The sequence below is a fragment of the Mastacembelus armatus genome, chromosome 4, assembly GCF_900324485.2.
Source record: "Mastacembelus armatus chromosome 4, fMasArm1.2, whole genome shotgun sequence".
Lineage (NCBI taxonomy): Eukaryota > Metazoa > Chordata > Actinopteri > Synbranchiformes > Mastacembelidae > Mastacembelus > Mastacembelus armatus.
In genome coordinates, this window is record NC_046636.1 from 24,653,800 (window position 1) to 24,670,361 (window position 16,562).

A 16,562-nucleotide genomic window follows, 5' to 3' on the forward strand; every position below is an offset into this window, starting at 1 on the left:
AGAATTTAAATGATATGTTACTGAGAAAAAAAAGAGCGGCACGACTGCCAAACATCCAGAAATATTTGTGGGATCGTTCTGCTTCTTCTTTCTTGAAAGTGGCTTAAGAGGAGGGGTTGTTTTCTCAGGACCTTTACCAGAGGGTTGGGCTTTTAGGAAAAAAGTGGGCTGGTCGTTCTTCCGACAGGATAAGAAGAAACAGAAAAAAAAAATTAATAAAATGGAAAAGTGGGAAGGCTGAGAGGGGGTTTAGAAAGACCTTTTCCAGCCCTTCGTCTCTTTCAATTTATAGGTCCTGCATACACACACACACACACACACACACACACATAGACAGCAACAGCAGAGCACAGACAAAGTAAGGATATGACATCATACACAGGAAGAAAAGCCAAACAACTTTTTCTCTCTTTACTGTGTTGTCTGTGCTGCTGAGTGAAGTTGGAGCATCTCGGTCTGTTAGTGGCCAGCAGGGAGGGAGTGGAACCAGTGGAACCAGTGAGGACTGGTCATCTGGAGCTGATCTCCACAGGGAGTTCAAAGTCAAAGCGTCAGACGCTCACTCTAGGATTTCCGCCAGGTACAGTGCAGACAGCTTTTTCCATTCTGTAATCTTTTGTTTTGGATCTCTCTCCCATTCTTCCTTTGTTTCTGGTTACTCCAACTGCATTTTTCTCTTTTTTGTGCCAGGAATCTCATTTGTTTGCAGTGTCAGAAGCAAATCTCATGTAAACCATACAAATATGCATGAAGGGCTGCCAACCTCATTATCTGATCAGACATGCTGAGGCTGTTGAGACATGCACAGAGACATAAAATGATCAAAATTCATAGTAACAAAAGTACCTCATATAAAACTTCCACACTCCCACATGCTGTCACAGTCATCAGCGTCAAGAGGTACAAAATATCCAAGTTTCATTTTGGGCTAAAACTGTGTTTCCTTGAATATGGGGAGTGAATGAAGCAATGTAACCACGAGAATCCCATTTGTTATGGGTGCATTTAGAGCTATCTCATGACCACGTATTCATGGTCCCCTAGTGGTGAGTTTTAAACTGAAATCAGGCAGACTATGAAAGCTCGTGGAAAATAAAAGCACCATTCTCATATATCAAATCCTCTTTGGATTTCAAATCACTCCTGAGGGTGAACAAACCCCAGCAAAACTATCAGGTTAACAGACACATGAAGCATCTGTGGATTGTGAGTATTCTGAAATGAGTTGCTCGTTCAACCACAGTTCACAACAAACAGCTGATTGGAAACGCACAGACAGAAACTTCTGCTAATTTGATTCACAGAGAAGCAACCACAGGAAATGTTGAGCCCTGCAGTTCAAAATGGGACTCAGGACACAAATGCGGATATAGAATCATGTTGCAACCACAGTCACTTGAATGTGACTACAGCGTGAAATCTGGGGAAGCAACATATGTTTTATCCCTACAGAGTGCTGAATGGAAACACACAGTTCAATGGAGTGTTGCCAATATAACTCAGATGTGATGAACTATGCTCTGTTTTCCCATAATGACCTACTCAGTTTATATTCAAATGCAAATGTTCATTTTGTTATTATTTTAACAATTTAGACATTGGATTGTTTAAACTCTCAGTGAGATTCTGCTTCTAGTAAGTGCATGTTATCTGCTAGATAGTTATTAGCTATCTGTCAGTAACCTACTGGATGTGTTTCATATCCCAAGATTAATTTAGGGGGGGCTGGCTGTATTTTTCATCAGGAGGCCTGAATTTTGCCACAGTCAGTTGAGACTGTTGCTATTTTTATCAACGGATGTTACTGAAACTCTTGTGATAAGCTCATTTTGGTCACACTGAGCAGTGGATGCAATAAATGCACATTTGAAATGAAGTCATACTGTTTTCAGCACAGTGTTTTGGCCTTGAGTCCTTTTAAAGACCTAATTCTTCAAAACTACTAACCATGGAACCATTAGCATTTTGTTTTTGTGAAATCCTTTTTTAAACAGTGTGACAGTGATACATATTTGTATGGTTTTGTAGCTATAGCTCATATGCAGTTTTTGTTTGCGATTTTTGTTGTCATACTTGCCTAAAGCAGTAAATTGACTTGCAAGGAATAAACCTCTGACTTCTCTTGTTCTTGTGTTTGACAGCAACATCCCTCCATCTGAAATCAAGAGCTTGCTGCAATCTTTGCAGGAGAGACACTGACCCCCTCTGACCTGATTTCAGAGCTGAAACCAGCCTGGTTCCCTCTCTCAGGAAGGTCACACTTTATCAAACTAAAAACTAATTATTATTCCGGAGAGCTCATTGTCCCCTTATCTTGGGGCAAACAACTGAATCAATGGCGTTGTGTCTTGGACAAGTGTTCAGCAAAGACAAAACTTTCAGGCCAAGGAAGCGGTTTGAGCCTGGCACCCAGCGGTTTGAACTCTACAAGAAGGCCCAGGCCTCACTCAAATCTGGCCTGGACCTGAGGAAAGTGGTGCAGCTGCCAGAGGGAGAGAATATCAATGACTGGATTGCTGTTCATGTGGTGGATTTCTTTAACAGGATCAACTTGATCTATGGCACAGTGAGCGAGTACTGCACGGAACGTACGTGCCCCATCATGTCTGGGGGGCTGAGGTACGAGTACAGGTGGCAGGATGGTGAAGACTACAAGAAACCCACCAAGTTGCCAGCTCTCAAGTACATGAACCTGATGATGGACTGGATAGAGTCACTCATCAATAATGAGGACATCTTCCCCACCAGAGTAGGTGTGTGAGGAGTCTACAAATGAAGGTGTCAGATCATTACTGAGTGGGTCATTTAATCATTTAATATGTGACTGAGTGCTGCCAGCACTGATGTGCTGCATTCAGTGCTGAAGTGTCATCCTGGAGTGCAATGCTGTTCTCCTTCATTAAGATCCCTAATGGGATGATAAGGTTCAAGCAGAGGTTAATTAAACAATAAGGCTGACATTTAGAGGAGATTGGACAGGCGACATTGTTATTTTATCTCACCACCTGATTTGACAGTCAACATTTTTTAGAGGTGAGAATGTCATGGAGGAGTGAGCTCAGGGCTGGCTCAGTATTTAGCACTGACACCAAAAGGGTCCCATATCAGAACTAATTTAGGGCTCTCTTTGTGATTTTCCTTTAGAAGCTCTGGTTTCTGGCCCATGCACATGCAGGTCAGGTGATTTGTGAACTTTGCATTTCCCATAGTGGTGAACTGGTTGTGTCTGTTAGACCTTCTGAGAGATTTATCCAGGGTATTTCCTTATTTTGGCTGCAAAATGAATAGAGCATGAATGTGCTGTCTGCATAGACTGAAGAACTTAAAGGAATTGTTTGGTATGTTTTTTTATTACTGAGAAAACAGTGACTTTGCTCTTAGTGTTAACCCCAACAACACAAAGCATTGCAACTGAAACATTTGTGTTTATATATGTTTTTGAGTGTTATGTGGTAGATTCTACCTTTTGTTTTTCATGTCTGCTTATAGGGCAGCACAGTGGCTTAGTGGTTAGCACTGTTACCACTGTTGCCTGCCCATGCTTGCATGGGTTTACTCCACAGTCCAAAAACATGTATGTCAGGTTGATTGGTGACTCTAAATTGCCCATAGGAGTGAGTGTGAGTGTGTGAGGTTTTTTGTCTCTGTGTGGCCCTGTGATGGACTGGGGACCTGTCCAGGGTGGACCCCTGCCTTTCACCCAAAGAGAGCTGGGATAGGCTCCAGCAGGTCCCTGTGACCCTGGTTAGGAATAAGTTGGTATAAATAAAGGATGGATGGATGTCTGCTTATAGGTTTTATTAATTGGCTTGATGATAAATGATGATGCCAAATATATATATATATATATATATATATATATATATATATATATATATATATATATATATATATATATATATATATATATATATATATTAATATATATATAGTTTACAGAAAAATGAGAATTACATCTGTTAAATAAGGCAATAGTAGAAAGTAATATTTTTGTGTCAGATCTAATCAAAAACTTTTGGGGGTGGGGGTCTTTTAATTTCCATAACACTCACATCCCCTCTTTACATTAGGTGTACCTTTCCCCAAGAACTTCCAGCAGGTGTGCAAGAAGATCCTGAGCCGTCTCTTCAGGGTGTTTGTGCATGTTTACATCCACCACTTTGACAGTATCTGCAGCATGGGAGCAGAGGCCCACATCAATACTTGCTACAAGCACTACTACTTCTTCATCTCGGAGTTCAACCTCATCGATCACTCTGAACTGGAGCCTCTGGTGAGATGATTGGCGACCTCAGATATGAGGGGGCAGTAATAGAGTAGGAAAGTGGAGTTTCTAATGGGAGCATTGTCAGTATCACTCCCATGACTGTTAACTTCAGTCTGGCAGAAAATATCAGCCATCCTTCCATCTATAAACTTGTTGTGGTGTATGCTCATTGTGGTTTAGTTTGCAAGTGTGTCTTTACTGCTGGTCTTTACTGCAAACAAAACAGCAACATTTGTGTCTATTGACGCTGCACAAACTACATGATCACACAGCCCTATTGTAGGCATACAACACATGGACTGTGCTCATCCTAAGATAATAATTTCCCATCTGAGATGAAATCAGCATTTACTTTCCCTCCAAATATTACATCATGAAGGAAACTTGTAAACTGCTTTGTAAAGATTGGTTTGGCTTAAAGAAGCAGCCCACATTACAGAATTTGCAGTCACGCAATGAGGTAGAGTTTGTATAGTTGTTGATTTTTTAGTGTAACAAAGAGACCTCCATGACATATGAGCAGATGGGGACTAATGCTCCCAGTGTCAATAAAAAGGTTCAGTTATTGTCATCATGGAGCCTGAGCTGTGTGACTCCCCTAGCAAAGTGAAAAAGAGAATTAAACATTCATGTCAAGATCATAGGAATGATACAGCTTGTAAACAGACCCTGTTTATTGTCTTACCTCCAGTACCCAGGGCAAATCATCTTTTTTGTCTTTGTTTTTCATTTTGAAAGAGCACTGCATAATAATAATTCATCTCTTTATAAGACATGAATGTGATGTTAAACATCTTCTCTGTTTGCTTTCCACAGAAAGAGATGACAGAGAAGATATGCAATTAAACAAGACCACATGGAGAAAAGGAGTTTACAAGTTATCTGAGCCCTGTGAGAAAACACCAGCTTCAAAAACACTTAAAGAACAGTTTTAAATGAAACTATATGAGTGCTTTTCTAAGCATAACTGGGAAATTTCAATAACTTACCGCAGTTCTTTGGATGGTGGCATTGTACCTTCACTGTGCTGTAATGAAATCATTGTACACTTTATGCTGGTTTATAAAACTAGGTATTCTGTACTCATACTTTATTTTAGTTTATTCTATGTTTGTGTTTATATTTGACTTTTGATAAAAAATATTGAGTCTTATGTGTATGAATTAAAGTTTTATATGTTTCTTGAGTTTAAACTCATTTTAGGGAACAGTAAACCATTGGTTTAAAAAACAATATAACAACAGCAATACATGCGTGTACTTATATATTTATTTGGCTGTTTATTCATTTATCTCACATATTTATTTTAAAGGTTTGGTCTGATCTGTTAGATGGGCTGAATAATAATTTTAGTTTCAGGCCAAAACCAATATAAGCACAGACAGACGGCACCAGACAAATGTAGACACTATAAACTCAAACATAATAATGATGAAATAGTTCATGAACACCGCCTTATCGTACTTCAGGGCAGTGTTGATCTTCCAAACCTCTAAAACCCTCTCAACGTGGTTTGGGGCGTGGTCGGAAGTCAGGCATAGTGACGTAGCGGTGATGTCCTCATTCTTGACCAATGGTAGAAGGAGGCGTCCAGAAAGAGGCGGGACAAATGTCTGTTGTCTGCTTTTTCCCGCCCTGTGCGTCACTGGCTGGTTGGACTGATGGATGTCAGCTAGCAATGGATGCTTACATCAGCTGTGAGAGTGGGGCTTTGACTGGTTTGGACACAGACTCCAGGTTAGACGCGATTATTACATTTAGATTTGCGCTTTAATGCGACTGAATCCAAACCAGCGAATGGACGTCAATAGGTAGGACAAGCTAACGAAGGGCTCTTGCTAGCTCGCAGGCGCTAACGACAATAACACGACGTCGGATTGTATAGACAGCAGGGTACACACCAAGATAACGTTAAATCTGCTCATTTGAATCTTTTATACATTGCTGTCTTTTGTAGATTTGTGACTGGTTAGTCTGTTTCATAGGGTCGACAGCAGTTTGCTAAATAAGTTAGCGTTTTCAGCTGATATGACGCTAGAGAGCAGCCAAATGCTTTTTCTTTAGGAGGCTAAAGTTATTCACAGACTATGGCGCTAAAGAGTGAAAGGAGGAGGGACCTTCCTATAGAAACGTCAAATGGCCTCGGGCTTGTCGAGAGCTGTGTGGTTTTCATAGCTCTGGTACTTAACACCATTTAGAACAGACATGTTCATGTATATACATGTTTCTGCAGCCAATGTCTGTTCCAGACTGAGTGTTTGTGATGTGCTCTCAGTTGGCAGATATGGTGAGGCACACAATGACGACTGAGCTGCAGGCCTTCCAGCACCCTCTCCAGGTACGAGCTGATGATTTCAAAGCCTGTAACTTCCTGAAACCTGCAGTGTTAGTTAGATATTATCAAGCAGAGCATATGCTGTTAGGGTTAAACCTCTGTTTCATCACCCTCCATGAGTCATGCACTGTCACTGGATGCTTCTGGTAATACCCTGTTTGAGATGAGGCCTGTCATGGTGTTTCCTGTATTCTCATTGGGCCACTCTTGTGGCAGTGTGCCTAAAGGGAAGTTAGTCGGTAAGGTTGTAATAATAGGCATATGACCATTTAGTATCAGTGGGTATGTGTAAGTCTGCAGGAGACTGTAAAATAGGACACTTCATTTTTGTTTCACTTAAACACTATAAATAATGTGGTAGGATTATGTATTTCCTTCTAATGCTGACCTTTCTGCTTACTCTCACCGCCCCCTCCCTCCTGTTCCCATGTGGCCTCCTTCTGTTACAGGGTAACTCCCTGGTTTTAGGTCAAGTAGGACAGAGCTGTGGGGCAATTCAGGAGAATGTGATTGCTTCAGAGGACAAGCAGCGCCGTTCAAACGGCCCATCAGGTATAATAGTTTTATGATTCAGGACACCATAATCCACTGGCCAAGTCTGTACTATTTTAACAAATTTGCTTATATATGGATTCTTTTGTGCGGCTTCAGAGACTGAGAAAAGCCAGCCAGTGAACATCCCAGATGTGGCTAAAAGAAAGAAGAAGAAACGAACAAGAGCAACAGACAGCTCCTGTGGCAGTATTGATGGTAATAAAATATGTACTTCTGTTTGACGTTAATGGGGGGAAAAAAGAAAAATGATTATGATTATTCACTCCTTGGCAAACACCTGCTGCAGCTTCATTTATTTTTTCAGACCTCTACAAGCTCACAGATGAAGTGCTTGGTCAAGGAGCATATGCTAAAGTTCAGGGATGCATAAGCCTGCAGAATGGACAGGAGTTTGCTGTGAAGGTGAGTGAAGATATTAAGCAGTTTTTTTTTAAACTGTATGCAACAGATTAGCTGATGATGCATGCTAGTTTATTGTTGTACTAAAACATAAAAATAAAGAAGTAAAAATTAAAAGCCACCTTGGCAGATTTAACATCGTGAAGTGTTTTCTTCTTACTCAGGCAACTAAAAGTGCTCTGTCTGTTTTGGTTTACAAAGATCATTGAAAAGAGTGCGGGGCACAGTCGCAGCAGAGTCTTTCGAGAAGTGGAGACACTCTACCAGTGTCAAGGAAACAAGTCAGTACGTTTAGTCTGAAACTTTTTAACAAACTATGAACAACACAATAAACATGATTGTAATCAGATGGAAATATCTTCATCCAGGAATATTCTGGAATTGATCCAGTTCTTTGAAGACAGCTCCTGCTTTTATTTGGTCTTCGAAAAGCTGCGTGGCGGTAATTATTAATCAATGACTATTCAGTTATAGTATCTATAACAATTAGCTCTTTTCAATGACTCACTGTCAACACTCACTGGTTGCTACACATGATTCTCTCCTCTTTCTTAAGGCTCCATTCTTACACATATCCAGAACCGAAAACACTTTAATGAACTGGAGGCCAGTAAGGTGGTCAGGGACATTGCCCAAGCACTTGACTTCCTACACACTAAAGGTAGGAAGACATCCTAACAGCTGTCCTGCCTGTTCGAATAGAATAACTGGAATTCTTTTATTTTGTCATGGTGAAAATGTGCATTTCTGCAGGCATTGCCCATAGAGACCTAAAGCTGGAGAACATCCTTTGTGAATACCCTGATCGGGTAAGTGGCTATTAAAAGAGAGGAAGCTTTCAGAAGGAATTATATGTTATTAAAGGTTTCGAATATAATAGCATAAAAATATGTTTTGCTTCCATCTTTTAACCCAGGTGTCTCCAGTAAAAATCTGTGATTTTGATTTGGGAAGTGGAGTGAAGCTCAGCAGTGCCTGCACACCCATAACAACTCCAGAGCTTACCACACCAGTAACTTTCTAGATTTGAATTCATAGCACATATTCGCAAACAAAATAAATCTAATGGATGGCACTGAACTCCTTCTCTGTGTTTATTTTATAATTTTTTCCTCTTTTAGTGTGGCTCAGCAGAGTACATGGCTCCAGAAGTAGTGGAGGTGTTCACTGATGAGGCCTCCTTCTATGACAAGCGCTGTGACCTCTGGAGCCTCGGGGTCATCCTCTACATCCTGCTGAGTGGCAGCCCCCCTTTCACAGGCCACTGTGGCACTGACTGTGGCTGGGACCGTGGGGAAACCTGTAGAACGTGCCAGGTATGGTTGCAGTTACATGGTATCCATATGGTATAATTACTGCCAGGATAATGCATCAATTATAAATAATGTTCTAGTCAGACTGTTGTGATCAGTCTGTAATAATAGTACATGTGCTTATTACTTTGGTCAAATCTAATGCCAGTGTACTTTCTAATGTGAGTGTTCTTTCAACTGTTTTGTTTATGAATAATTCTCTGTTGTTGGCTGGTCATCATCTGAGTCTGTGTGTGTCTGCATTATTTCTGGGTTCAGGAGAAGCATCAGACGCAGTCATCATTACATGTCATCCAAAAATAGTGGCTGGTGTATGTTTTAGATAAAAAAGCATTCTGCTGAAAGCACTCTCACTTTAGCTCAATGTTTACGCTCTGCTCCACTACAAATATGCTGACAGCTGAACATTATCAGAAGATATTCTGCAACATTCTCTCCTCAGAGCCATCTGTTTGAGAGCATCCAGCAGGGCAAGTATGAGTTTCCAGAAAGGGACTGGGCTCACATCACAGAGGGGGCCAAGGATCTCATATCCAAACTGCTGGTTCGGGATGCCACGTTGCGCCTCAGTGCTGCTCAGGTCCTCAAACACCCATGGGTTCAGGGGGTGGGTATCAGTACATATGTGCATGGAGTAGCTTTGTACTCTAATCCTGTCTGACACTACCTAGACCCCTGTAATTCATCTAGTATAATTTTATTTATCTAAAGGTGTGATTTTAAAGAATTTATTCCCTTTTTCCCACAGAACGCTCCAGAGAGAGGTCTTCCAACTCCTCATGTTTTACAGAGGTATGACTGACCACACAGAAAGTCAAATCAGATGTATTTATGAAGTTTTATGTCCTGCTTTAAGCACAGTTGGAACAACTATACACGGAGACTGAATGCAGTTTTTTGACAGATTAGCTTATTGGCTCTGGTGGTGTAGGTTGTAGAGTGCAGTCAGGTGAACTGTGTTGTGGTCAAACACATTTAGCCTTCACCAAATACAGTGACCAAAATGTTAAGGAACATCAATGCGCTGTGGTTGGTTGGTTTACAGACAGCACAACACACACTCATTCATGGTGCTTAGATTGCAGTGTACTGCTGGATTGGCACAGCCACATCCTTTAGTGTGAGTCAGCTTCCACTGGGGCACACAGCTAGTCACTCAAGAAGCAAAACAGAACAGTTGAGGAAATAACCTGATAATACCATTGCACCTGACATAGAAACTCATGGATGTGTTCGCTGTAAAGACGTTTGAGTGAATGAGAAAATGCAGGGAATGTGTAGATGTACGGGTAAGTTACAAACAGTCATCTGTCACACCCTCCTCTATCTGCTCTGTTCTTCCAGGAACAGCAGCACCAAAGACCTGACCCAGTTTGCAGCAGAAGCCATCGCCTTTAACCGGCAACTGTCCCAACACGACGAGCAGCGGGAAGATGTTGGAGCCATCATTTGCTCCATGAGGCTTTCTCCACCTTCCAACTCCAGACTGGCCCGCAGACGGGCGCAGACCAGTGCTCTGCGCTCCACAGACTTCGCACCTGCTTCAGATGACCTTGCTGCCTAAAACCCCCTCGTCCTGTTCTCTGACCTGTTCTAGCTTCTGCCTGCTCCTTGTGTGTTTTTGTTTTGACAGGGAGATTTGTAGGATCAGCCATACAGTGTTAGAACCAACTGACTGTTTGCAGTATTAAACCTCTTTGCCATGGCCAGTAATCTTAGCACCAAGGGGACAGGTAATCCTTCGATACAACCTCATAAATGAGAACATAGTGAAAACTCCTGAGATTTTTCCAGGAGCCCTTTTAAGCTGCCTGAGTTTTAAAGGACTGTTGATTTTAAAAATAGATTTTGGTTTTAGGAATTCACATGTAGTCTTCAAAATTTTGTTTATGAGAACCCCAAAATGGGGTTTAATAAATATCTAGTGGCTGCATATTATTATTAGCGTAGCATAACGTAGATCCATCACAGATATGCAGCTGGTGCTGTGCTAATGCAGTGTTCTGTGAATTAGCTCAATATTTTTATTTAAATGGTACTTAATGGTTTTCAGTGACTGGTGGAAAGGGATGTTTGTTTTCTTAAACGTGTGTGTTTATGTGGTTTGATGTGTGGGTGTATGTGGTTTGAATGATCAAACTGGATGACATTGACAGGAGGCTAGGGCATTTTCTCCTTTTTGCCTACATTTATAAGCCTAAGTCATTTTTGTCCAGTCTTAAAGAGTCTAGGGAGTGCTCACAGTAAAGGGACAAATACGTTAAAGTAGTCCTTTGAGAAAGTTGTTTTGTACTTTCACGTAGCTTTCACCTCAACACAAGCTGCCTGTTTCACTGAGGAACAGTATTCACTTTAGTTTACCTGAAACTGAGAATATCATATCACAATGTTTCAATGTGTGAATACGACACCCACAGTAACACCTGGTCATTATCTTTAAGGGGTCTTTAACAACTTCTTATCCTCATTGGAGTCCCTACATTACCTCAGGCTATAGTGTTTTGTACAGTGTAAACAGAACACTGCCATCAAAAAGATTTTTCTATTGTTATTGATTTCTTGAAGTATTTCAGTCTGAATGACCTGCAATGTGGGAATTGCATTTCTTTGAGGTTGTATGTGACAAATGAGACTTTAATGGTGTTTGGGGGTAGTTGATGTGAGATAGCAGATTACACACTGAGGTTGAAGAGATTTTATTTTTTTATACAAGTATATGTGTATTTGTTTTGTATTTTTGGAAAGAATGGTGCACTAATCATCAAATACTTCTCTCCCCTCAATGTACTTGGGTCCAGTAAGTTGCTGATTTTTTTTTTTTGGATTTTTTTTTATGATTTTAAACCTTTTTTAAAGGATTATTTTAATGTTTTTTATTTATTGAAGACCCAGCGTGTTTCAATAGGGTCACAGTGGCGATGGTATGTCACTTCTCTTTTCCTCAACCCTGTTAACTTTGTGTTGCCTGCTAAGCAACACGTTCCCTGATTTCACATTGTTGCCATGGACACCCCATCCCTATAGCAACTAAGGGCCTTCATGGGCTAGTGGGAGTTGACGGAGATTTGCTCAGAGTGAATACACACATTCGGAAACAACCATTTGCTGTGTTAAAGTCCTCTCCCTTCTGTTATGAAGGATTAAAGGACGTTTTGTTTCCTCCTGTCAACTTGTAATAGCATCAAATGAGATACAGTAATTGGTATGCAATTAGGAAGCCCCACTGAAATTTGTTAAAGCTCTGATGAGGTCCTATGCATAGAACATATTTTTATGGGTGTGCTGTGTTCTCAATAAAAAAAATCTTTTGCACCCTTTTGTTTAATCTGTGTGCTATAACTCAAAGATTTTATTACTTATTTAAATTCTAGCTCTTGTTCACGGGTTATGAGCAACTGTGGCTTAATTCTAAAGCTGCCATTCGCTTGTTTTGGCTTGTTTTGTATTTGATTAATGCTGAGAGGATGATGAAGGGACAAGAAGAGGGTGTGACAACCTGCCCACACACTGATGAGATAGTACCACTCTGACAGATGTGTCCTTGTTAAGATTTCTGTAAAAAGAAACCGAGAGGAGAAGAGAAGAATGTATATACAGTATCTGGCTGCTGATAACCTGAATAATTTTTAAGATCCTAAAAAGCCCAGGTTTCTTAACAACAAATACATTTTATTATAATTTTTTAAATAAACGCAGCAGTGATGTCAGTAACACCACCCAACCTGTATCCATGTTATATTTACGCTGATTTTATCTAATGTAGATTTGTTCCACAAACTTAATCACTTCCTAGGCCTGATTTGATTGGACCCATTAATTCAAAGAGCTCTATCTCGCCCCCCACTGGTCCATCTTCATTATAACCTGTGGTGAGTGAGCAGCAGCAATTCACTCTGGTGTTCATCAGCTGGAGGGAGAAATCAGCTCCACCCCACGACTCCTGTACAATGTGATGAAAACAAAACACTGAACTGGATTATGCGTCTAATTTAAGGTAGGTGACACAGAACATAAAAATGTTGCTGCATGATTGGTCTCTTTTTTTTTTTCCTCTGAAAATTTTCTGTGCAAGTCTGGCAGCATGGCCAGCAATGAGGAAGATGTGATTTTATGATTTTAGAGTGAATTTTTATATTTTTACCAGAATCATTACACTTTTAGTGGTACTGTGTTAAAATGGTTTATGTTATTTTTACTGTTCTCTTAGTTGTAACTGATTTATTTTCTACGTTACATTACATTTTCTCTTCCTCAGCCATTTCACCTTCATTTCTCTCTCTGAGGTGATGAGTTTAGTGAACAGTCAGAGAATCTGATCTTCAGCTTCTCTGGGTGTCCCCAAGTTCTCCGGTAGACATGGTGCTACCTGAAAAAACATCAGCAGCTCCCAAAGAAGTCTCCAAGCAGCCCGCCCTGCGACACCAGAGCATGCCGTCCCCAGCCCTATGCTGCGCCTGCGGCCTGTGCATCATGCTGGCTGGCATCAACATCACCCTGGTGGGCGCTTTCGCCTTTGGCACCTTCATCTCCACTGGCAATCCCCCCATCATCATCGGGCCGCTTCTTTTATTGATTGCCTTGGCTTTCTTCACAGCCTGCTGTGTGGTCAGCAGGAGACCTCCAGCCCACACGCCCCGGAAGGCTCAAGGAAATGAGAAGTGGGGGCTGATGCGGATGGGGACAGCAGCATTTGAAATGGAGACAAGTGAGCACACGCTGCAAGACACTACGGCTGTTCAGCTCAGTCCCACCAACTCCCCCAGCTCCTCTCACAAGTCCAGCTCCAGCCAAGGGGGAAGTGCTGTCCCGTCTGGCTGTCAGGATGGAAGCAGTGAGCTTCACATTTCTGAGATGTCTGACATGGCTGTCACTGGAGATAACTCCATCTTGACCTCTGACTGCAAGCAGAGCACGTCCATGCTCCCTGCTCACAGCGATTCCTCCACATAGCATGGTCATTCCTCTGCAGCCAGGCTGTTTAAGTATTTATTGTTTTACTTTTCAAAGCGTGGAACTGGATGATGATTGATCAGACTGACAGGCATGTATATTAAATAACTGCACACAATATAAATGGCCAGCAGACTCTAAACCCATAGTCTGAACTTGGTGTTGTGGGGAAACCTAATTTGGTGGTAGTTTAATCAGTGTGATGTTAGATGTTTGTTGCTTAGTTCCAGGATGTTGCTTTGTAATAGACAGAAACCAGAACAGGGGACAATACCTTAATACAAGTGCCTGTTTGTGTACTTCTTGTTGTATAAAACACCCAGTTAAGGCAGATTATCTTCTGTTCATCTCCTACGGATTGACTGTGGTTAGTGCCTGTCACCTTATACAGTACACTGGGAAAGAAGATGAGTGTGTCCTTCAAGGTTTGTCTGAGTCATGAACGTTGTTCCTGTATAAACCCAGGAAATCTGAGCCACAGCTTTTTGCACACTTTGACAAACTGATTTTTTTAGGCTTGCATCATCTGCAGTGAGTAATTGTGTGATGCTGAGCTGTGCTAAGATGGATATCCAGGAACAAATTGGTGTCTCACCTTCAGTGAATTTGTTTGAATTTGTTGTTCTGCCATCATTATTGCAGTTTCCACAGCTGTTAATCCATGCTGGGGACCCCTATACATTTAATGAATAAAGCTGAAATTTTTGTTGATTCCAAGTTATATGGTGTGCTTCTGTTCTGTTTAACCAAAACATATGTGGCATGCCAGAAACACAGCCATAAAAGACAAAATCTGGTAGAGTATGTGTTGGGCTGAATAACATGTAATGGTAGTGAGGATAATTAACTCATTATCTGAGAAAAGCCAGCAGCCGCAGAGCAAACAACTCCTTCCCACCATGTTGCCCATCATTTGGCATCTGACCCAACAGCTGCTGGCAAACGCGAGAGTCCTGTTTACTCATCATTATACATCTGCTGTCCACAAACAGTGCAGGACACCGTGTGATCCCTGCACACAAGGCAACTCCTGAAAAGATAACAGAGCAGCCAGTACCTGCTGTTATTGCAGTCTGTTTTGTGTGCAGATCAAACCTTATGAATGGCTGAAGACAGGCAGTGGGGGTGTCTGCAGTTGTCCACTGAGTGCTAGTGTTTCTATAAAGGATGACATGTCTTGGCAACCTGAAATCATTTTACTAAACAGGTAATGAGGTCATGCTGTTCTGAAAGATGGCACAGTGAAATTAATTTCATACAGAGTTCACTTTAACTGTGTGCAGTTTACTTTAAATGAGCAATTTTACACTAACAACAATCTATTGAAGTTTGAAGTTGAGGCCTTCAGCTCTTATAACTGATAAGTCATTTGTTCATTTTCACCATTCAGTCCATTTATGAGGAATAACTTTTAACTCAATACAGTGACAGCAACCCTGCAGAAGGTTTCTTCTTACCACAACACCACCATTAGAGAAGAGATGTGGATTAGTTTGCCACATTTCAGTGTCTTTTTGTTTTTTTTTTACCATAATAGTAAGAAGGTCTGGTTGCTGAGTGATGCCACAGCAAAACTGAATGTAATGATTAGACATAATAAATATTGTGTGTGTACAGCAAGGAGCTCATTTTTGTCTCTTATGTTCATGTTGTAATTTCTTGAATCTATTGTCTCACACCAGCATCATGCAATATATGTTTCTCTACAATTTAATAATCACATGATTGTTGTCTGCTAAAACCATTGTTGTCTTTAATAATTGATGAATACATAAAATAGCTGTAATTTGCAAGGCAATCTTTATTTCATGCCAGCCCACTCATTAAAATAATGATTTGTGAATCTAATAATGCAGATAGTGAGGCTGAAGGCTCATAATCACATACGTATCAGTGAGAGCTGAATGGTTCACAAAAGGCTGTGGCTGAGGCTATTACTTTTATGCAAATAGCTCCCATTAGAAAGGGGAGCGTGTTCAGTGAGCACATAGTGAACTGGAAGAAGTGAGTCACAGTTTAATAAAGGATTGTTCGCTTTATCATTAGATTCAAAGACAAAACTATTCAGATCCGTGGACCCTGATATTCAGTCTTTTAACTCCACCTTTTGGATAGAAGATAGTAGCCCCTGTTAGCAACTACTAATCAAAGATCCTCTGAGGTAGAATAGGTATCACTCCCACTGTGGCCCTGTGTGAAAAAGATGAAATATATTTAAAAAGTAGCATGACAGATAAAAAATGTGATTTTACTATCTATCTTTATTAGAAATCTTGATGATTTTTGATATAGCAATTAGTGACTTCTATTTAATTTCATTCTTAGCAATAAAAATACACTATCAAGAAGTACAATTCACCAGATGATTTGCACATTTAAATTATGGATTTCACAGTTTTCAGTGCTGTAATTGTGCCACTAGAGGGCAGTACCTCCATTCACTCTGCTTTCCTGCACCGGGTGTGCAGCCATGTTTGCTTGTAGCTAAGTTTTATTTGATTTAGTGTCTCCCTTGGATAATGTGTTGAATAATATTTGATTTAAAATTATACTTTGCCCAACACGTTCACACTCTTCTCAACTAAGTAAAACTAATGCAGGCCTGCAGTGAATCCTTTGTGAAGGTTATAGTTGCTGTTTTGAAGGAGGTTCTTGAGCTGTATTATGTTTTACTGAAAGAATGTTGGATTAGACACCATCCTAATAGTTTGCTGTTCCTGATACAGCTGAGTGAAAATCACTG

The 16,562-nt window shown here is 40.7% G+C and overlaps 3 protein-coding genes across 3 annotated transcripts; all 3 read left to right on the top strand.

The window, feature by feature from the left end:
* The first annotated feature begins 286 nt into the window (after positions 1-286).
* mob3c (MOB kinase activator 3C) lies at positions 287-5,448 on the top strand. The gene is made up of 4 exons (XM_026304571.2): positions 287-580; positions 2,142-2,753; positions 4,071-4,273; positions 5,084-5,448. Exons 2-4 carry the CDS (start codon positions 2,336-2,338, stop codon positions 5,111-5,113), a joined length of 651 nt encoding a protein of 216 aa, XP_026160356.1. The 5' UTR covers positions 287-580; positions 2,142-2,335; the 3' UTR covers positions 5,114-5,448.
* A 432-nt stretch (positions 5,449-5,880) lies between these two features.
* Positions 5,881-12,181, top strand: mknk1 (MAPK interacting serine/threonine kinase 1). Its single transcript, XM_026305433.1, has 14 exons — positions 5,881-6,004; positions 6,543-6,605; positions 7,052-7,154; positions 7,254-7,352; positions 7,462-7,559; positions 7,758-7,837; positions 7,925-7,998; positions 8,113-8,217; positions 8,310-8,365; positions 8,473-8,568; positions 8,678-8,872; positions 9,312-9,476; positions 9,618-9,661; positions 10,214-12,181. Exons 2-14 carry the CDS (start codon positions 6,552-6,554, stop codon positions 10,431-10,433), a joined length of 1,389 nt encoding a protein of 462 aa, XP_026161218.1. The 5' UTR covers positions 5,881-6,004; positions 6,543-6,551; the 3' UTR covers positions 10,434-12,181.
* A 971-nt stretch (positions 12,182-13,152) lies between these two features.
* On the top strand, positions 13,153-14,291 carry LOC113129370 (transmembrane protein 275-like). Its single transcript, XM_026305320.1, has one exon. The coding sequence runs from the start codon at positions 13,226-13,228 to the stop codon at positions 13,817-13,819; it is 594 nt and encodes a 197-aa protein (XP_026161105.1). The 5' UTR covers positions 13,153-13,225; the 3' UTR covers positions 13,820-14,291.
* The last annotated feature ends 2,271 nt before the right edge of the window (positions 14,292-16,562 follow it).

Coding starts and splice junctions, on each gene's coding strand:
- LOC113129370 (XM_026305320.1), top strand. CDS start 13,226: ATGGTGCTACCTGAAAAAACATCAGCAGCTCCCAAAGAAGTCTCCAAG.
- mob3c (XM_026304571.2), top strand. CDS start 2,336: ATGGCGTTGTGTCTTGGACAAGTGTTCAGCAAAGACAAAACTTTCAGG. Junction 2,754..4,070: donor CATCTTCCCCACCAGAGTAG/GTGTGTGAGGAG, acceptor TCTTTACATTAG/GTGTACCTTTCCCCAAGAAC. Junction 4,274..5,083: donor ACTCTGAACTGGAGCCTCTG/GTGAGATGATTG, acceptor TGCTTTCCACAG/AAAGAGATGACAGAGAAGAT.
- mknk1 (XM_026305433.1), top strand. CDS start 6,552: ATGGTGAGGCACACAATGACGACTGAGCTGCAGGCCTTCCAGCACCCT. Junction 6,606..7,051: donor CCTTCCAGCACCCTCTCCAG/GTACGAGCTGAT, acceptor CTTCTGTTACAG/GGTAACTCCCTGGTTTTAGG. Junction 7,353..7,461: donor CTCCTGTGGCAGTATTGATG/GTAATAAAATAT, acceptor TTATTTTTTCAG/ACCTCTACAAGCTCACAGAT.